The sequence below is a fragment of the Haemaphysalis longicornis genome, unplaced genomic scaffold (genome assembly GCF_048455015.1).
Source record: "Haemaphysalis longicornis isolate Haplotype H1 unplaced genomic scaffold, Haemaphysalis longicornis Haplotype H1 scaffold_12, whole genome shotgun sequence".
Taxonomy (NCBI): domain Eukaryota; kingdom Metazoa; phylum Arthropoda; class Arachnida; order Ixodida; family Ixodidae; genus Haemaphysalis; species Haemaphysalis longicornis.
The window spans coordinates 15,805,431-15,826,195 of NW_027526225.1; the positions used below are offsets into that span (position 1 = coordinate 15,805,431).

The 20,765-nt window shown below is 50.9% G+C and overlaps 1 protein-coding gene across 8 annotated transcripts in view; it reads left to right on the top strand.

Annotated features, from left to right (window-relative positions):
• Nucleotides 1-20,469, top strand: part of LOC144162430 (latrophilin Cirl-like) — a 234,076-nt gene extending 213,607 nt beyond the window's left edge. For 4 of the 8 annotated variants that reach the window (XM_077692949.1, XM_077692950.1, XM_077692953.1 and 1 more), the window contains 11 exons: nucleotides 674-864; nucleotides 1,588-1,637; nucleotides 2,871-2,982; nucleotides 3,740-3,840; nucleotides 4,403-4,645; nucleotides 5,650-5,854; nucleotides 6,581-6,684; nucleotides 7,946-8,114; nucleotides 9,837-10,004; nucleotides 14,435-14,516; nucleotides 15,268-20,469. In XM_077692949.1, coding sequence (XP_077549075.1) covers nucleotides 674-864; nucleotides 1,588-1,637; nucleotides 2,871-2,982; nucleotides 3,740-3,840; nucleotides 4,403-4,645; nucleotides 5,650-5,854; nucleotides 6,581-6,684; nucleotides 7,946-8,114; nucleotides 9,837-10,004; nucleotides 14,435-14,516; nucleotides 15,268-15,971 — 2,129 coding nt within the window. In that variant the 3' untranslated portion in view covers nucleotides 15,972-20,469. Of the gene's footprint in view, nucleotides 1-673; nucleotides 865-1,587; nucleotides 1,638-2,870; nucleotides 2,983-3,739; nucleotides 3,841-4,402; nucleotides 4,646-5,649; nucleotides 5,855-6,580; nucleotides 6,685-7,945; nucleotides 8,115-9,836; nucleotides 10,045-14,434; nucleotides 14,517-15,267 lie in introns of all 8 variants that reach the window. The other 4 variants (XM_077692954.1, XM_077692957.1, XM_077692955.1 and 1 more) reach the window with 3 other exon arrangements.
• Nucleotides 20,470-20,765: the final 296 nt, after the last annotated feature.

Sequence of the window (20,765 nt, forward strand, 5' to 3'; positions counted from 1 at the left end):
GCACAAGTGCCCTCGCTGTTAGACCGGGTTCTTTCCAACGGGGAGGCTTTACCCCTTCTTGGAACTCCGCAAAAAAGACGCTGGCAGAACGTAAGCTTACGTTGTGTCCGCGTCTTTTTTGCGCTTTTTAAAGAAGGCTTTACAAACATGCCCAATCTTCTGCCTCTTCGTGCTTGGGGTAGTTCCCGAATGACTTGATGAATTTCTTGTGGGGGGTTTTCCTGGGATTGCCTCTTGTCGTTCGTGCACCATCGCTTTCGGCCTTAGTATAGTGCCTAGAATATATATTCTAGGCACTATAGCCTTAGTGTGCAGAAAAATGCGCGAGGGATCAGGTGGGCATTTTTGTACTCTCGTCCTAAGGCAACCCCTGTCGGTCTGTTAGTTCTCGAGTAGTTACTTTTTGTTAGGTTGGCGTCGTGCACTTAGTGAAAATCCAGACACATCTGCGGAGAACGACGCGTTTCCACGCGCGTTTTGTACCCCCTCCAAAACCGGTCCTGCGGCCTCGTTCGTGACCGCTGCCGGGACGATTTCCGAAGAGGGAAAACGCCTGCGAACACGCGTCGCTCTCCGCACGTGTGTTTCGTTCTCGAGGCTACCCCTTTCGGTCTGTTGACGTCGTCCATGCAGTGAAGTGTTAGTGAAGCTGTCGCTTCGATGCATTGCGCAGGAGTGGTGAAGCTGGTGTTCATGGCGTACCGCAACATCGAGGACTTCCTGGGGCCCGACCTGGCCTCGACGGCGGCCGATTCCTCTCCAGGCGAGCGCGTAATAAACTCCCGCGTCATCGCGGCCTCCGTGAACAGCCGGCACCTGACCAGGCTGCACCAGCCCGTGCTCATCACCTTCCAGCACCGAGAGGCGAGTGGATGCTCTGTCAACGCTAGCGCTGTTCATTGGGTGGCTGCGCGGTGGACTGCGCCGCGTTCGTTGCTTTGCTAAAACCGCTGCTGAGTGTCTAAGACGCGTGCAGAGCATTTTAGTGCAAAGAATACGACTACTGCTTCTTACAACACACGGATCAGTCCCGGAGAAATCGGAATTGCGTTGAAAGTTACTGAGAGACGTAACAACTGGATATAACTCTCAACTAGACAGTTGTAACGAAGTGAAAAACCTGTTCTCGGTCTGCGCGGGCGCAGAACAGGTTTGGTCGCCTCTGCGCACGCACGCGTGCGTCGGGTTTCCGCTCTGCTGTAACTCTCTAAAATAGATCTATCGAAAAGCCGAGAACCGGTTTCCGTAGGGTGCCCAGTAGGCCACCATCGCCTCCGCGTGTGCGCAGAGGCGACGAAACCGGTTCTGCGCACGCGCAAGCGTGCCGACCGTGCACCGTGCGGGGGCCGGGGCTTGTGACCGTAAATAAAAACAGGAGATAGTGCCCCTGTCACTCCCATGATAATTCATCGCGCGCCCTTGTTATTCATGTAGATGCAATAACCGAGTGTAGTTTGCTTCGGCATACAGCGCAAGTGCGCTTAATAGTGAAATGTAGCCGTGCGGCCCGCGCCGCAATAAAAACAACCGCAGTGTGTGGATAAAAAAATTTAAGTTTCAAATTTTGTTCCTTCTTTTCTATGCTAGATTGAGAACGTCACCAACCCGAGATGCGTTTTCTGGAGCTTCGACGCCGAGTAAGTAATAATGCTTTGTTTCATATGTCAATTTGATTTCATATGTCAACTTGACTGTTCAGATGAGAGAAAAAAACAACTAACGGGGCTAACACTTGGGTGTAACATATATGGACAACGGAAGTTCTCCTGCGTCTCATCACTGCAGCCGGCTGTTCCTCCGCGCGGCCCAATGAGGGCGTTACTGCGGGTATTTTGAGCGTATGGCACGAATCGTTTCCATTATTTCCCGAACTTAATATGCGTATGAACCACTGCAGTAACCAAATACAAACTATGAGAGAAAAAGCAACTGATATCCATCATTAAGCGCAGTCTACTTTCAAAACTCGCGTACCCGTTGAAATCCGGGTCCGTCGCTTCGGCAGAGTGGTACAATGCATGAGCTATTGTAGTTCTGAAGTTGTACCCCAGCATAGTATCTCTTGCACACGGTATTCATAGCTATATGTGGGAAACGAGCGATCCCAGTTCTCTGTCGTGTTCTCGCTTTTAACGCGGCGCGCATGCATCAATTCGTGTTCCGATGCATTGTAAGCGTCAACCGCATGGGGCGTTCGGCGCGCAATTCGTGAGCGTCGTCGTTGCGCGCACGTGTTTTTGACGGACCCGTGGACGATTCCGCGCCGGCGGCTGGCAGCCGTTCAGAGAAGGACGCGCGTGGCAGTGGGAGGAGCCTGACGACTTGTGCCTATAGCGAGACGGACGCTTAATGGCGGCAGTTAGGTGTCCGGATAAGCCGGCTGGGTCTCCGAGAGATGTTTAGGCTTAAAGCGTGAACCGCATGGAGCGTTTTCTGCTCGCGAAAGCGCGCCGCGCACGCCACAGGCGCGCTGACGCTGCCGCGTAACCACCCGCACGCTGCGCCGCCGCGGCGGCGGCTTCGGCTGCGAAGTGATGTCGGGAGCTCGAGCGACTGCTTCTAAGCGCTCTCTCAAATGCCGCTCAAGGCACGAACGAAGTTGCTTGTGCGGTAAAGAAGCTTATAATGTGGGTGAAAACGGTATAAACGCCCGGGGATTGGTTGTATATATCGAATCCGGTATGGGCCTGAAGTAGAACTGTTTCTCAGTTTGCTGGTGTGCAAAGTGCATTGTGCGCCCAGGCTCGTGCTTCTCCGCTATAACAGTTGGGGAATGTCCTTGTTTGATTATTCACGAGAATTCTTCAGTGTGCCATTGCTGAAGCGCTGACGAATTCCCGGTATTTTTTTTTTCTTTGCAACTCTTCCAGAGATTGGTCGACAGATGGCTGCTGGCTCAAGGAATCGAATGAAACCCACAGCGTGTGTGCTTGCAACCATCTGACCAACTTCGCGCTAGCCATGGATCGCAGGCCTCCGCAGGTAAGAAAGGCAACTTGTGGAGGAAACCACATCGCTTCGTAGCCGTTTTAGGACAAACCTGAACAACCTCGTTTGGCGAAATAAAAACGCGTGCTGTAATCGCACGCTGATACGCGAAACTTCGTAGCACAAAGTCAAGTGGGCAAGATAGGCGACCCCACTTCTAGTCTGGAGTTCAATTTGGGGGGCTTAAAGGGGACATGAAGACAAAATTTGGGTCCATTCAAAAGGCTGTTTTGTCCCGACAATAAAAATAGCAATTTTATCGCCGACTTCAAACTCACAATGGAGACATTACAGCAAACATACTGAACAATGGCGGCTCTCTTGTAACTTTCCGCCAATATATCTCTGACGTCACAGAATTTCGGTTGTGCGATAAGCGGCCGCCGAACTAAGCCACACCCAGAAACCATGACTGGGAAATTGTACTTGGGCGTTTAGTTCCGTTCCATCGTATCGTTCGAAACGCATTTAACACTGCCATGAAAAATGTTCTCAGTGCCCGTTCGTAACGCGTCGGTACTGCCCGTGTTACGTCACTGTAGCGCGAAATTTGAATTTTTTTCAATAACTCTTATTTTTTTTGGTTAAAAAACGCGTCTTTCATGGCTGAAATGGAGCTGAATGAGCCATGAAAGCGTAGTTCTTTCAAATAGAAGAAAGTTGTATTTTGCTTCGTGGCCCCTTCAGAGGTCCTTGAAGTGGAATTAGCAACGATTTTGTTTTGTTTTTTCTTTCCCTTTCTTTTCCGTAGCTCTCGTCGACAGAACAGCGACTGCAACTCTTCGTCTACGCATCGTTCGCGACTTGTATGGTTCTTCTCATCGCCACAGGACTCACGCTGCAAGCCTTCCGGTGAGCACTCGTAGTAATTGAATTGAAGTCAAACTGAACAGAGTGGCGAGAAGTCGGCTCTGCCAGTAAATGAATGAACAAACAAACAAATAAATAAATGAACGCGTTTTAGGTATCTCTTACCGAGGTTCAGAAGTGAAGCGCGGCATATAAACACGTTCAATTGACGCGTTGCGTCGCCCGGAATTGCCGGGCTTGTACCATCTTGATCACAGCTAGGGTGAACACGGGAGCGCGTGTCATTGCGTGCGCGGGAGCCGCCTTTCGGCGTTCCGGGTAACTTCGCACGCGAATCACATAGCCTCGTTGCAAACGAACTGCGCATGCGTGCGAAGTTACCCGGAACGCCGAAAGGCGGCTCCCGCGCACGGAATGACACGCGCTCCCGTGTTCTCCCTAACTGTTATCAAGATACTACCTATCTCCGAGCGGAATATTGCGACAGTGATAGGCAGGTCACAAAGCACTTTTACGAGCGACCGGTTTTGCTAAGGCAGCCGCGATGACGAGTGCGGCTCGTGACTCGCTCGCACCACCGCCTCTGCTGCCACCACCGCGGCAGGTCCCTGAAGGGCGAGCGCGTGACCATCCACAAGAACCTCTGCCTCTGCCTGCTGCTCACCGAAGCCCTGCTGGCCAGCGGCCTGGGCGGCCACCCGCAGCGCGTGGTGTGCGGCGTCCTGGCCGGCTTCCTGCACTACTTCTGGCTGGCCGCCTTCTTCTGGCTGCTCCTCGAGGGCTTCCAGCTGTACACCGTGCTCCTGGACGTGCTGGGCACCGAGCCGCCCTCGTCCAGGCTCCGCTGGTGAGTGGGTCGCCTGCGCAGGCCCTGCCTGCTACGTCGCCTTGCACGAACCACTGTGGGGCGCGTTGGAAAGGGACCACAGTGGGTGCGTGTGTCCGCTGTGATCCCCTCCTTCTCGCCCGCCCTCTCTTTCATCCCCTGAACAGCGCTTCCCCAGTGCCCTGTGACAAACCTGGCTCTACGCATGGACAACCTCTCGGCCTTTCCGTTCGCTTTGATCCTGTCTCCTCCTCTTACGGCCGCAGTGGCTGACGTAGAGTTGGCTAGAGATGAGCGCTCATTCCGTGGGCCCAGCGATGGTCCGAATCACCGTTTCTGTCCCTTGACTGCGTGCGGTGCGCTTGTCTTCCACAACATGGACAGTCGGGCGTGTTGCTGGGTGTTCGTGTTGAAGTGGCACATCCTGCGCTTTCTTCCTCTGTGTTCAGACTGCTTGCTCTGTACCGCTGCAACCGGCCTCTCTCTTGCGGTTTTGGGAATTCGGACGAATAAGTGTGCCTGCGAGGTCCTATGTTCCGGTCTGAGGTCATAGAAAAGAAGTACAGTGGCGATGTCTGCCATAGCGCCGAGGATACTCGCGATGTGGCCATCATTTCTTCACTGCCCCTTTAGCAGAAATAAGCACTTTAGAACAGCTGGTAGCCGTGGTACCGTGCCGCTGGTAGTAGTGGCAGCATTCGTGGTCGTCTTTGGCGGTCCACGCATGCGAAGCGCAGTCTGCGTCGTAACCATGACATCCCGACAACTGATTTGCTTTGATTGCAATTATTCGAGGCTGAAGTAAAAAAAAAACATTGATTTTCGCCGCTGTTGACTGATTATCTTGCCAGACGTGCGATGGCGGGAAAAAAGATGGCTGCTTCTTTTCCCTCTTGGAGCATGGGATCACAACTGTAATCGGCGCGCTGTGCAAAGTACTGCTGCGGTTTAATATTACGCGCGGGAGCAAAAAGGGTGTTGCTCATTTCACACTCGTTCTGTCCTCTTCTTTCTGCACCCGAAAGGTACTACCTGCTGGCGTACGGCGCACCGGCGGTGATTGTGTGCGTGTCGGCTGGCATCAGTCCGTCTAGCTACGGCGCGCTGCCATCGCTCTCCTCCTCTTCTTCTCCGCCGTCATCGTCGCTCTTCTCCGGCAAGGCCTGCTGGATAGACATGGAAGGACACCAGCTCTGGAGCTTCGTCGGCCCAGCCGCCTTCTGCGCTGTGGTGAGTGCGGAGTCGCGCTCCCGACGTATTCGTCTAGTGTCATGTAGTCGCTGCCTTACTGCTATTTTGTTGTGGTGAAGGGGTACTGCTCTTCGTCTCGCTCATGTAAACTACTGCCGAAAACTTTCTGCGGTTTAACCCTTTGATGTCCAAAACTTTATGATTTTGCTTAGGCGTGTGAGAATATTTTATGACCTAAAACGACTTCCGATATCACAAATATGAAGTCAGAAAATAAAGGTTCATTAGGACGGACATTAAGAAATAGTGGGCACAGGCTGGCCATATATCACTTGAATGAGAGAGCTACCTTGATCACCATGATTTGTGGTTCAAGTGAAGACGATAACGTAAAGTTTGTATTGCTATCATTTGTAAGAACTGAATTGCACAATTTTGGTTACCATTGAGCCACCCAGGCTCGGTGCGAGTTGACATGCGTAAACAATATTTTTTTTAAGCGCACGGAAGTACGTGCTGCCCTCTCTTCTTTAATTTTTGAAGGTCCGGGCTCCCTTCATTGTCGATAGATGGTGTTAAATGTCGAAAATAACCACAAAGCGCGAGAGAAAAAATGCATTTCTGGAGCCCTCGCTCCTGAGAAACACTCGGCATCAAAGGTTTAAAGCCCGAGTGATTAGAATGCCCTTCGAGGCTCTAGTTCAGGCTGGTGCAGAAAGGCGGAGATCGCTGAACCGGTGTTCGTCTTTCTCGTCTGTGTCGCAGCTGTGCCTCGTCTTTCTGGCGCTGGTGTTCTGCAAGGCCCACCGGCGTGTCGACCTCCACGCTACTCTCAAGAGCAAGGAGCAGGAGAGGATAGCCAACACGAGGTACGCGTGTCTGTGCCGCCTAGCTGCGTCGGCATCGTTTCAAGGGAGAGCAAACCGCTTTTTGTGGGCTGCATGTCCTCAGGCTGGCATGAAAGCCAACGTTTTACATGGTGGGGTTACCACAAAGAACTTCTCAATAACGGTGCAGAAACCATTTAAATATGGCGCTTAACTTTCCTAAATCTTACAGGTGGCGTCATGTAGTGCCGAAATGTGACACTACCGTTCAAATGTCAATGCATGATTCAGAAACTGCATTAAAGAATAGGAGTGACTGCATTTTATTAGTTTTAGGTAGTGATAATCTTTTATTTCCTAGTTCCATCTCACCTACAGTAAAAAGTGTGTCGTCGCGGGGTTCGCTGCTATGGTTGCCAGCATTCTTCTTGGCACCACTCATAAGGCCGGCGTATCAAAAAATTCCGCTTTCGAACGTTTTTAGGCCCTATCAGGAAATACGGTTCAGTTCGAGGTGTTTCAAGTGATTCCCGTTCATCTGTGATAGGGAGGGAGAGAGAGAGAGCTCTTATTGAGCCGGCATGGGTTAGAAGAACGGGGTTGCTGAAGCCACAAGCGAGGCTTGAACTCCCGTGACAGGGCCTCCCTCTGCTCTTCAGTAGTGATTCAACCGCAAGGGTCAGAGGGCAGGCATTCACTCCACAAAAATCGGTCGCCTGTCCCTTTAAAGGGACAGGCAACCGATTTATGTGGAATGTACGCTCCCTGTGGCAAATGAAAGGGCATCACTTAAAACACCTTGAACTGATACATTTTTCCTGACAGGGCCTTAAAACACTTGAAAGCGATTTATATCCACCAGCCATGCGTATGCTGCCAAAGCAAATGGTGGCAAACGTGACCCTGAGCCGTGTAACAACACACTATTAACCGCTTTTTAATATGCATGAGGTGACAATAGCATTGAAACACTTGTCCCCACCATAAACAATAAATTGTAGTCTTTCCCGTTCCTTTATGCGGTTTTTGACTCGTGCATTAAAACCGACAGCGTTGTTTGTATACGCGTTGTAGTGTCACACATAGGCACTACATGGCGCCACCTTTATGACTGGAGAAAGTGTACTGGCAAACTGAAATTATCCCCGCCAATTCATTTAGAGATTCCTTGCGGTTACCTCGCTGTATAAAACTCTCACTTTCACGTGAGCTAGAGGACGTGCCCTGCACAAAACGGTCCCTTTCAGGCTGTCCGTGGAGTGGTGTCCCCAGAGCGACCTCCTTTCCCTGGCGTTTCCCGCAGGTCGCTGAGCCTTCACTCTGCGCTGGTGCTGCTGTGCCTGTGCCTGGCCACCTCGTTCGCGCAGCTGCACGTGTCCCGGGGCTCGGTGGTGCACACGAGCCTCTTCTCCGTCCTCAACGTGCTCCTGGGCCTCGCAGTGCTCGTCTTCTGCTGCCTCGGAAACGACAAGGTACCGCTGCCACCTTGCCCGCAGCGCCGCCTCACGCGTCGGCCGCTGTCCACTGGCAGCAGCAGGGGCGCCTGAGGCGTGTCCGCCGGCGCGCGCCGCACAGCGGATGAGCGGAGAAACAAGTGTCCTAAGGTTCCTTACACGCGGATAGAGCCACTAAATACTCTACCCTTAAGAGTCACGACACTGACCCACGGCGGTAGCCATTTTGGTGCCTGACGCCAGGGTGGCCAGCTTTATGAGCCCTATTGCGGCTGAGATTGACGGGCGGAATTGGTCCGGGCGCGTTTTGGAAATCATGACAGCTGGGTTTACTTTTCGGGGTTTAGAGACAGCGCCGGTGCGATAGGTTCAGGCTCGGTTACGCTAGCGTAGCTTATTTAGTGGCTCTATGTTACGGTGGAGCCATAATTAAGCTACGCTTTTTAAGTGTCTATAGGTTACGCTAAGCCACTTTCGTTCTTTCCCAGCGAGAACCGAAGCAGGCGTTTGTCACCTTCCCGCCGGTTGAAACAGCCCAGTACGAGAAGCACGGCATCGCTACTCTGTTGGGGGGATTGAAAACTTACTCCGCATGTGTCATACAGCCACGCTGCGCTCCGAAAACTACCACTTAAAGAAGAGCGCGCGCGCGGCAATACAGAGGCACCAAAATGTCTTTGCCCATGGGCCTTCCGCAGTAAACAATGTCATGAGACGCGGTTCGACCAATGGCCGCTGTCGGCGGCCTACAACAATGATAGAAAAGAGTGTCAATACTCCGAAACCTGATCAAGTGGTTCTATACGTGTATTATAGGCTGTATTAACCCTGTCGGTAGTTTCGGATAGATCCCTGTACGCGGCGCTACCCGGCGCTACCCGGCGAACAGTAACTGAAGCCGGCAGCACGCGGAATCGACACTGAGCCGGGAATAGCAACAGGAAAGTGTCGGTTGAGCCAAATTGAGCTGACCCGATAGACAATGTTATGCAGGCGGCGTTTGCCTCAACCCCTGACGGGTGCAAGGTCGCCTAGAAGGTCCGCCGCGCGCGAGGTATACGCGGGATGTGTGGCTGTATATACACCACCTTTGTAGTGAAATAAAGAAAAATAAACTCCCGTGTGCTGCATAACCAGCGCCATACAGTGCAAACTAGCTAAACTAAAACGTCTGCCTAGTTTATTTTGTATCGTGAGCTGCACTGGCCGAGATTCAGCAGTTTCGCCTGGACCCTGACGGGCCGTGCTGCGCATGCGCGAGAAGCATTGACGTCTCACGGCGCACAGCTGGCGCGCCGGAGCCGCGACTGGATTGGATTGGGTAGGATAGGGTTGGATTGGAATGGAAATCGTTTTAGCAGCAGTAAGCATGATAATGAGGTAATACTAGACAAACAGGAACCTAACCAGCTGAATCTTAGCTAACGCTGCGTGTATCCTGGCATAGCCGAGCTAAGCCACTGCTTTTTTTTTTTTTTTTTTTTGCTGTAGTGGAGAAGCGATAAAAGAAGCAAACTAGGTGGTCGTTAGAAACATTTTCGTGGACCCGTAAAACTTTTCGTGTCGGTTCGCGATGCTCTTTAAAACCGTGGGTCATGAATTGGTAAGTTCCATAGGAATGCGAAAAGGTGAGTGGCCCGTAATTACGCACCCATGGGGTGGTTGTGCCTTTGGCCCCCTTCAAAAGTGATCGCCCTAAGGCGCTTCTGAATTCCGCGTTTCCTCGTTCCTCGTTCGCAGGTGAAGCGCGCCCTGAGCCGGCGGCTTCCCCGGTGCCGCCTTCCGGGCTCCCGGCTGGGCGGGGCCAGCCCGGGGGCCTCGGGCCCCGGAGGCCCGGGAGCGCAGGACCCTGCCAACCCCCACGCGGGCCTCTTCATGCACGCCAACGGCATGCTGGTGCCCTATAGTGTGCGTAACCACTCACCCACTCCTACTTCTTTGTCGCCAGGTATATCACGCTTGTTCCTTGGTTACCACCTTCTCCTCCTTTGCTCTTCTGTTTCTTCCCCCACAGTGGAGGGCTTTAGCATAGCGCATAGCGTACGCTACCCGCTATGCTAAAGCTCTCCATTAAAAAGGCCGAGTCACCTCGCCCCTCTGTTGCGAATTCCTCGCTGCCTTCAGTCAGCGAAGTCGAGGAGCAGCTAGGAGAAATTGTAGGCATAATTAAATACCGATTAATCACTGTAACTGCGACCGAAGCATTCTTGGGCTGCAGAGAATTACTCCTACACGGGATCCCGAAATCCTTGCGGGAAGCAAATGTCGTAGTGCGCGTTTACCGCTTACGCTGAGGGCAGCAGCGATAGATGGCTCCGCATAAGAGGCTAGATAGCCGAGTAGCCCATATTGGGCGAAGTGCCTGAACAGTAGTACTTCACCAGAGAGTTTTAGCTTACCGTTTTCGACGGTCCGCTCCCGTATCGGCGGCAGGCTCAGCGCGACCGGAGCCAATGCCGTTCGCGGCCAAGCGCGCCACGCATGCGCAATGGGGCTCCCGCTTGCTATGGGAGCGGAGCGATCCGTGAAAAACGGTCAGCTAAAACTCGCTACTTTCAAAACCGCGATGCCGCACAGAAACACTTAGCAGCACTATCCCAATTCGTGGACTTCGTTAAAAGCGGAGCCCCTTCTTTGCTGTCCGGTCCCGTGACCAGGCGGCTCGTGGTCCTTACGCTTTCAATTCGTGATCAAGTAGGTAGCGCGTCCCCCTCACTCTCTTATCGCGCCACCCAAGGTGGGGAGGAGGAAGGGTATCGCAATGTGCGCGAAGCGCCGGCCGCCCTAAAGAGCCATGAAGACAAAAATACAATTTCGCTTCACTAAGAAGACTGCCGTGTCCCGGTAGCAATGATGGCGATTTTATCGCAACCTTTCAACAGATAATGGCGATATTAAAGAAAACACGAAGCAAGCAGATGGCGCCACAGAATATTTGCGCAATTGGCAGCGAACGTTACTGAACGATTTAGTGGGGCATGTAGTTCTGTCTGATCACGTGAATGCTAGCGTGCGGTCACCACACTGACAACTGCGTCCTTGCTGCTGGCCCCTATTACGTCACTTCTGGCCTTATGACGTCACTGGAGCGCGAAATTTGGAAGTTTGTATGTTGCGTGTTTTTTTGGTGCGCGAAATTGGAAAGGCCTGCGTTTGTTTTTTTTTCGTTTAAAAAGCCTATTTCGTAGATGGAATGGACTTGAGTGAGTTGTCAACGGGTAGTTCTTTCGAACTGGGCAAAGTTGTTTTCTCTTCGTGGCTCCTTTAACGGAAGCGTGTGAGGAAACTTTAAAATCTTCATTATGAGTAGGAAGCTCCGCCGTCGCAAACTTTATACTGCCAATTTAGAATATTTTTCTCCCTGCCTTGTTTGTTCCTTTCTTTTCTTTCATTCTGATTCTCTTGCTTGTTGTTTGTTTAATGTGCTTAGTGCCGTTTACGTTATCATTGCTTTCTTTTTAGTTTTGTACTGCATTAATGTCGTGATATTAGGGTTGTTGTTCACTTTTTTCTGTAAGATACGCGTTAATAAAACACTTTGCGTGCCTGTATCGCGCTCGAAGGCTTTCGCACATTTCGGTGTGAGTGTCGCCGCATGTTAATAAAAGCGCTAGAAGTGTGAAAGCTCTTGCAGTGCTTTAGCTAAACCGAATGGTGGCATTTTCGTTTCCCAAGAGACCCAGCAACGCGAAACAGATAAGAGGATTCAAACTTCGCCAGTAAACAGCCCTGCGGCGATAATTTTAGCGCGGTTTTGATACAATGACTTGCTTCGGCGGCGAGCGAGCGACCCCAAATGGCGGCGCCAGCGTATACGTGTCTCCACCCTGTACGGCGGACGCGTGAATCCAGGCACCCTAGCTGTGCGTGGGAGAAGCCTCCGGAAGGTTGTTGGATTGCGCTTGTGCAGTCGGAGATCGTGATGTCAGCGGCCGAGCGCCGGCGCGCGGTCCTCGGAGTGGAATTGCGTCGTGCGCACAAGGATGCCGCTGGATGGAGCTTATGGCGCTGCGAGCGTGTCGTCGTCTAGACCTATGTGCGGACGAGCGTTGAGCGGTAACCAAACGTGCGCGCACGTGAACTAACTTTCACAAGCCCGTGCGGCACGTCGCGCGACGTGAATCGCGTCGCCTGTTAGCTTTTCCCGCGCCGGGCGCCGCTTCACGGGCTGGTAATAATGTGGGCCCGTTCGATCCACTTCGGTTCCGTGATGGCGGGTGCGTTACTACATCGTCTGGAATATGCCCCGAATTCTAGGCACTACGCACAGAATATGCCCTGTGTTCTGCGCTAAGCGGCCGCAGGCAGATACGTCGCTGCCGCCGAGTTCACTCCCGTCTTCTCGTGATGTACCGGCGTAGTCGGTTTGCTAGCTGCAGACGTTTATTGGTTGCACGCACTTCCGCCGTGTCGTAGCTGCCAACAGGCCTTGCTGTCGGGGAATTAAAACGCGCACGCAATAAAACTTCGTCTGCCGGAGGCAAAATCGTATCTGATTTGGTCGCCGTGTGGGCGCAGTGATGCGTCGATGTTGACGTGTTTCAGTAAAAAAGCTGCTGTATCAGAAGTAATGTTGCTCTGCTTTATAATGTGAAAAGCTAACGCCTGTGGGTATTACAGCGGAAGTGTTGAGCACTGTCGTTATTGGAGATATTTTATTAGTCTGGTTGCGCCATTTCGATCAAGCGGGTCCCCTCCTTAGGCGCTTCGCAACGCGTGAGCCTGGAGAGAAACACGTGGACTTGCACAGTGCGATTACCGCTTCAGTCCGCGCTTAAGCACCTGTAAGGAATCCATATATATATATATATATATACCTCTGCGCTTCCAGGGCTCGCAGCTCCTGCTGCGAGCCCTGGAAGCGCAGGGCGACCGAGACAGGGCACCGTTGGATTGGATATATAATATATATATATATATTCACCCGAATACTCTCACGTCCCTCATCCTCAACAGCCAATAGTTGCCGCAGCCGTACACGTCGAGTCCTTTAAAGAAACAGTAGCAACCGCGGCGCGCTCAAACTATGGGCACACTGAAGGACTCGTCCGAGCGCGAAAGCCCCCGGCTCCAGCGAACCAAAGTAACCGGGTTCTGCGAACAAGTCTCGTTGCACCCAACAAGTACAGCAGCCAAGGGCGGAGGGGAGTTCACGAAGAACGTGTATTTTCTCAGCGACAAACGCTGCCTAACCGCGCAGAGGTCACATCAGATAGTTTTGTCAGCTGCCTCGTAGGGGAGCGCAGTCGTCGTTGTAACTTCATTAGCGCCACGTAGTACGACGCACGCGGGCGCACGCGTGGTAGGAAGAACCGCGAGGGTGGCGGTTCGTGGCGGTGCGCCGCCTTTGTTGCGGAAAGGGGCCTTGCCTCCGGGCGCGTTATCGGGGACCAATCCGGTGCTAGGAATGGCACCGGTGCGCCAAGCGCTGCGAGCCGTCGGCCGGGAAAGTCACGCCAGGTCTGAGCTTCGGGTTCAACGTGCGCTCTTTGCGGAGGAGGAAAGGAGAATACGTGAAGTCATTAACAGTTTATTAAAGCGAAGCTTTCTTTGACTCGCTGATGACGACGTTGGCCTAAAAGGCTCACCAGGAAAAGCAAAGTTTCTCGGAGGATGATGATGATCGCTGGAGAAATCACATATGGTTGAAACGCGAAGCTGCCTTCAAATTCCACAGTCAAAGTCCAAAATCCAAATAGTTTAGCCCAAAACGCAATGCAGGAAAGTCAACTCTAAGCGATGGGTTTCACAAAACGATGATGAGCGAAGGCACATCAAGCACCTGGAGAAAAAACCGTGGTCGGAATAGAACATGGGTCCCTCGCGTCGAGAAACGGACGTCTAGCCAATTTCGCCTTCCGGACACTGTCCAAGTAGTTTGGATTTTGGACTTTGACTTTGACTCACGTCGCATGGCAAAAAGCTTCGCGTTTTAACCATTTTTCTCTTCAGAGAGGGGTCTTGGTTTTGTTTTCCTAGCCTTTGCGCCGTGAAGTCTCAACATCACCATCATCTTATCCGACACCGATCACATGCGAAACACTGGAGAAAGCTTTCCTTTTTTGGGGGGGGGTTCCTTACGGCTATGTTTCTTTTTGTCTTCAAATCAGTTTAGACGAAACAAAAATCATACACGCTGGAGTTTGAAGAAAAACCGAGTCGTGGAAAATCATCCTCTTCGTTTTTTGAGATTGTTCGCCGGTTGTACGTTCCTATTTGTGTGTGTGTGCGGTTATGTCGACGACCGTCCTTAATGCCGCAAATCCGTCCTGTGGAGGTTTAATCACGTCCCGTTCCGCATCTTCCCCCTTCGCCTTTTCTTTTATCTCGCCCTCCAGTCTACCCCGCAATCTTGGAGCTCTCTGAAGGAGCACGAGTCCTCAGAGGTCACACAAGACACAAGGAACCATGCCACACAAGGTGAGCGTTGCGAGATTTCTAACTGTAGCCATCAGCATTTAATTATTTATTTCCTTTATTTATTTATTTATTTAGTTAGTTATTTGACATTTTTATTTATTTATTTAAAATATGGGAAATAGAAAGCAAAATACGAAAGCAATAAATACAGCGGCAAGATATTATAATATCTCGCGAATCGTATGAACAATTTTAGCGATACAAATATCAGGCGTGACAAAAATGTGTGGAACAGAGTTCCCTGTGTACAATCAGATATTTCCTTAGTAGCTTATATTCCGTTCCCCATATCGTTCAGTCAACCGATCATTGTAGGAGGGTTTGTAGCTGGGATAGTTGGTACATTGCAGAAATGGAACAGCGCTAAGACGGGACGAAGTGAAGAAAGAGTGCGTGCGGTATGTCTTGAAAAGATACAGTGACCAGTGCGGACGCGAGATCTGCGAGGCGTTCTTCATTGATAGGGCAGGATCTTCATGCATAAGCACACCGCCCGGGGCCGTGCTGGATAAAGAATTAGCTTACTTTGCTACTTAGGGTGAGCTCACGTGTGACCTGTATATTGCGGCCATCCGAGAAAAACCTTTTGGAGCATTTATGGCTTCGTTTGTTCTGTTCTTACACGTGCCGTACTGCTCAAAAGAGGAACTGATGACTAGGTCGCTAATAAAATAGCACATTAAGTTGTAACCCGTTCAGTGAGAATGTCGGCTAATCTTATTCCGTTCCTCTTGTTCGCTCCGCGGGCCAGCAGGTCTCCCATCTATAGCCACAGTGACCAGCAGCTACCCCTGTGAAGAGCACCCGCTCAGCAGCTGGATCTGCAATGCCTGGCCCCCACCGCCGGCCTCCCAGGGCCCGCCGCCCGACTGCCTGCCGTACACGGCCGCACAGTGGCCCCCCAGCCACTACAACCCGCGAAGCAACAACGCCAGCGACGACGGGTCCTGGAAGCCGCCGGACCCTTACGCGCGCAACGACCACGTCTACGAGACCATCGACGAAGACGCCGCGGCCCTGCCGTCCGCGCATGCGCAGCACCACCAGGTCCCGTCAGGTGACGGCTGGCGCACGCAGCCCCACCAGGCGGGACGCCACAGCGCCAAGCAGGGCGGCGGCAGCTACCGGTCCCTGGGAAGGGCAGCCATGCTGAACAACAGCGTCGTCGCACCGGCCCCGGACAGGACCATCCTGGGCTCGCTCACGGCGGCGCTCACTTCGTCGCCCAGGGCCCGGCACCTCATCGGGGACTCGTGCCTGAGGCAGCAGGTGGCCTACTCCGGCATCAAGAGCCCCTCGGACTCCGAGAGGTCCTCGAGCTCGCTCATGGACGAGGAGAGGACCGAGTCGTCGGCCACCCTGGCGCTGGAAGACAGGAGTCGCGGCGTCTGGTCCCCCGAAACCTCTCAGCACGACTCGGATGTGTTTGTGCGCGAGGGAGTGGAACATTTTTGAAAGTGCTTAACTGGAATACGGCCCGCCGCCGCGTAACGGTCGTCTGCAATAGTCGGCGCTTCGTGTCAACCGTTGTCTCCCCTGCGAGCAGTGGATCGTGTTTGAGCGGAAAATCAACGCCGCACGTGTCCTCGGTTGTCTTCTAAGATACGTCGTCACCATCTCTTCGGAACCACGGTCGACGAGCGTGAACCGCTGCTGCGCATTTCTGTTGAGTGAACGTGATGTGGGTGTCGCTGAAGACATTGCGTCCGAACCCTCGGTGTCGCAGTCGTTGTTGTTGACCTTAGAAAGGGACACCTCTCTGCCCTGGAATATTTATTTAAAAAACCGAGACAAAGTGTCGCCGCGAGTCATTCATCTCTTTTTGTTTGTTTTATGAGTGCGGGCACTGTCACGTGATGCGGGACAAAGATAAACAAAAAAACGCCCAAGAAACTGTTTAGTGCGTGTAGGGTGTATCGTGGACCCACCTGTTGCGGTGACCATGGACATAATAGGCGCATTCTACAAGAGTACGCCATCTCAACTCAACACCATATCAAGATCGCTGCTGCCCAACTGGCGCCAACTATAGTGACTAGACTGTTTGCAACTGAACATCGCTTGTAAATTTGCGCGCGCGTTTCCTTCCTCTTCGGCGACAGCCTTCCTGCCTGTGAAATGTAAGACGTTCCCCGTGATTTCCGAGAGTCGTTAGGACGACACCAACATCTATTGCAGCACGTCAGGAAGGTGTTCTTGTTGTGCCACTGCCGTCGTCCGAATTCGTAGCCGTGTCACTTCATCGTGTTCCCCCGATGCGGCGTCACTCCCAAATTCCTCAACGCATGTGGAAACTGAGCTTATGCCCTGCCACGTAGGTAAGGCCAGGTGCGCGCGTTCTTCTCACCTGCACCACTCGTTTCAACACTAACAGTATGAGAACTAGGCCTAATTCATTTCAACGCTGGCGGCATCAGAACTAGGCCTAATTCGTTTCAACACTAATGGTATCAGAACTAGGCCTAATTCATTTCAACATTGACGGAACCAGAATTAGGCCTAATTCGTTTTCAACACTAATAGTACCAGAACTGGGTCTAATTTGTTTTCAACACTAACGGTACCAGAACTAGGCCCAATTCATTTCAACACTAACGGTATCAGAACTAGGCCTAATTGATTTCAACAATAACCGTATCAGAACAAGGCCTAATTCCTTTCATCATTGACAGAACCAGAACTAGGCCTAATTTGTTTTCAACACTAACGGTATCAGAACTAGGCCTAATTCGTTTCAACGCTAACGGTATCAGAACTAGGCCTAATTCGTTTTCAACACTAATAGTACCAGAACTAGGCCTAATTTGTTTTCAACACTAGCGGTACCAGAACTAGGCTTAGTCGCGTCGCAGCTGTTTTGGGAAGATTAGGGCGCACATACATCAAGAAGCGTGGGTAGGCCGAAATAAACTGAGCTTCCGTGGCCTGTTTTACTGCTCTTGTATGAATCCAATCCCGAGTTAAGTTGGTTCAAATGAAAAAGAACTACTTAAAATTCCCCCGGTTAAGGGGGGCTTTTCACAGAAGTGAAGCCGCGTTTCTTGTCTTGTCTACGTGGCAGCGGCGTCCATGCTGTACCGGCGTAGTGTACCATATCAAAAGCGCAGGCTAGTATCGACTGCCTTTGGCTCAACTCCCCGAACCTTGCTTTGTTTCGTCTGTGGAAAGGCGAGGGCTTTCCACCGTCGTCTGGTCTCTTGTGAATCGTGTCGTGCAGCAAATTTGCATTTTTGTAATTGTAATAATAATCTTAATCTCTCGTGCTGAGTGTGTGAGCAAATGTGTCGAGTCGCGGTAAGAGAGAAAGAGAGCGTGAATAGGCGAGGTTTTTTGTTTTACTCCCAGTGCAACCAGCAGTGTTCAGAGAACAGGGAGATTTTTTGCGGAGGTGCGCAAGTAGATTTGTTAAATTGATCTTCGCGTCGTTCGCATTTTAAGGGTACCCAAGTTCATTAAAATGCACTGGCATTGTTCAGGGGCGCAGCCGTTGTGACGCGTCAACCGTGAGAGTCGTGCGAGCATTTTTGATGAGAATAAGAATATTCAGTCAGCGTATGTTTAAGCTACTTAGATTTGAAGGCTTAACCTTGTGGTAAACTCAGATTATTTCCTTCTGTGGCGTCCGTAAAGCAGCAAAAGTTTATTTTGAAAATACGATATGGAAGTTATAGCGCAAACAAAAATATTATTTTGTTTTGCTGCGATAGCTGGAATACATGGCGTAGGCAGCATTTCTGGTGTTATATTCATGTCTTTTTGTTGCATCCACAAAAAATTTGTTGTACTCATGTTTTGTTTTCGGAGATTATTGTTGCGACCGGCAGAAGTTTTCAACTACAAGGCGTAAAACCGATAGTCGTCCATTGCAATCGTTTAAAGCGTTCATTTTACATGGTTGAACATCGTTTCCGCGCAGATTGGAGCAGTACCGCTTGCTGCTATTTTCGCCTAAAGTTAAGCTTTGTTTGACGAGTGGTGGCATCGATCAATGAAGTTCAACAATGCTCAGATGGCAGCCAGTTGGTAAAGGTTCATGTTGTGCTGGGCTGACTGTTTGCATAAGATGGATAAAAGACGCAGGGAACATTCACGAGACAAGCTTCGCAAAGTGGAGGTAGCGTCCCTCAACTGCGGTGGTCGTTTGGGGCCTATCAGTTCCATTTTTCGTTGCCATAATATTCCGGTTGTTTTAAGCAGAATAATGTAAACGCCGCAGATTGAGACATTCATTTGAGATTAAGTTTCAACGCTCCACACTCTCACGGTGACCCCCTGGTGCTCCGCTCGAAGTCGCTAGTCAAGTGTATGTACTCAGTTTGAAAACGACTCGAAAATAAGTTGCGTGATTATTTGGCACTTTTTTTTACTTTTGTTACGCTGGCGCACGCGCGGAAGTGCACCCTGGTTCGAGCCGCGACCTTCCTAGGGCTTCTGTTTCGTCGGACGAGTCATTTTGGTTTCGATGAAACGTTGATGTCCTGCGCGTTCTCCCCTCTGGCGATCTTCCTGCGAGGCACGAGTAAATGTAGCATTGTACTCCGCACTCGTTTCGTTACCTTTTTTAACCGCACACTGTTTTCCCCGCCGCCTCAGAAAAGGTGTGGTCCGCAGACATTTGTTTTGGTCTGACGCGCCCCCAACATAACGGTGATCAATGATGCGACATAACGGATATACAACTTCAGAAATCTTTTTTTGTACTGAGCGGAGCTCGCCAATACTGTATGCTTCCCATCATAAAAATAACTTCAGCCCTGGGGTATTCGCGGCTGTTTGGACAAGGCTGCTTTAAAAGTGCGCCGAGATACCGCGCATGTGCTTTTTGGGTTGGAAAATAACGGAAGCAATTTTTCTGATTGTTTTTTTCTACGAAGTGTTTTGGTCTTTCAGCGGTGAGAAAACTCAAATACAAAAAGAATTGTTAGCGAGCTTACTGTCTACCTAGGGCCCCTTACTACGTGTTGCTCAAAACAAAGGTGTACGCTCAGCGACTCAATATTTGTAAAAGATGTTTAGAAATCATACTTAAACGGGGTGCCTGCGACCTATCGACAAACCCAAAGTGTTTTCTCTGGTTGGTTGTAATGGTAGCCGAAGCTCCTCAGGCTAAATACAGCTCGAACACTGCCATCGGCTTTAACAAGTTCTCTTTCCATATTTGGTCTTACAATCGAATCACGTCGGGAAAACGACGTTATCATCAATGTGCCATGAATCGTTACCTCTCAGTCTAGGCAACTTCGATATGTACAATTCATCATTTCGCGAACGACTTTCTGCATCGCATCTATGGCGACACCGCTTATGACGAGTCCTGTGTTCGTATTCCGCCCAAGCTCTTGACGAAGCACTAGTGAAGAAATTTTCGCTTTCGGCGGCTATTCTTTCCTTAAGACTGGCAGAGCAACCGTGCAGAAGTTGCTTGTAGGGCGGGAACCATTTTTGTTGAGCCAGTTTAAAAATAATCTACTTGGCTTGCGAAAGGTACTTGTCGCATTGTATAACATACTTAATACAAGTAGGAGGCCTATGACTGAAGGGGTTCCTTCTGCACGGTCACTCTGCCCGTGTCCGGCATCTAAGAGTTCGAGGCCAGTGCGTTTGACACTTGGTCTCAACTGGCGACTAATATTTTCCGTGAATACGGTTGACGACAGTTAATCTAAGCTGTTTTTCTTTAAAAAACGTTCGATTCCTTTTCGCTACCGACAGAAATGGAGGTGTTGTTGCCCGCTTCCGTGATGATTCTTGTGTGCGTGCGTGTACATGTTTGTGCGTACCTGTCTGTCTTCGTTGTTACACGCGGTGTGAGCTATACGTGTACTGTTGTTCTCTTCGGTGTTTTGCTCCTTTTATTTCGAATGTTACGATGAAATCGATCGACACACCGAGTTGAGTGATTAAATAAAGGTGAAGCAAAAAAAAGATATTTGTGTACTTAAGAAAACGACAACCCGTTTCTGCGTGCCGTTCATTTTTCTTGGTGTTAGCCAATGATGCTTCGACACGGCATCGCGACTTGTCTGACCAATGAATGCCTCGCGTACAATTAAACACATTGCACACTGCGTTGGGGTTGCATTGTAACGATTGCTCCCCAGTTAAAAAGAAAACTCTAGTTGATTCTTCTGTCATAGGAATCAGTAAAACACGAAAGTTGAATGTGCAGCGACATCTGCAGCTGAGCATGATTTGCGGGTCGGCGGCTGTCTTTTGGGTGTGCATGGCGATCGACGTCCTGCTGGCGGG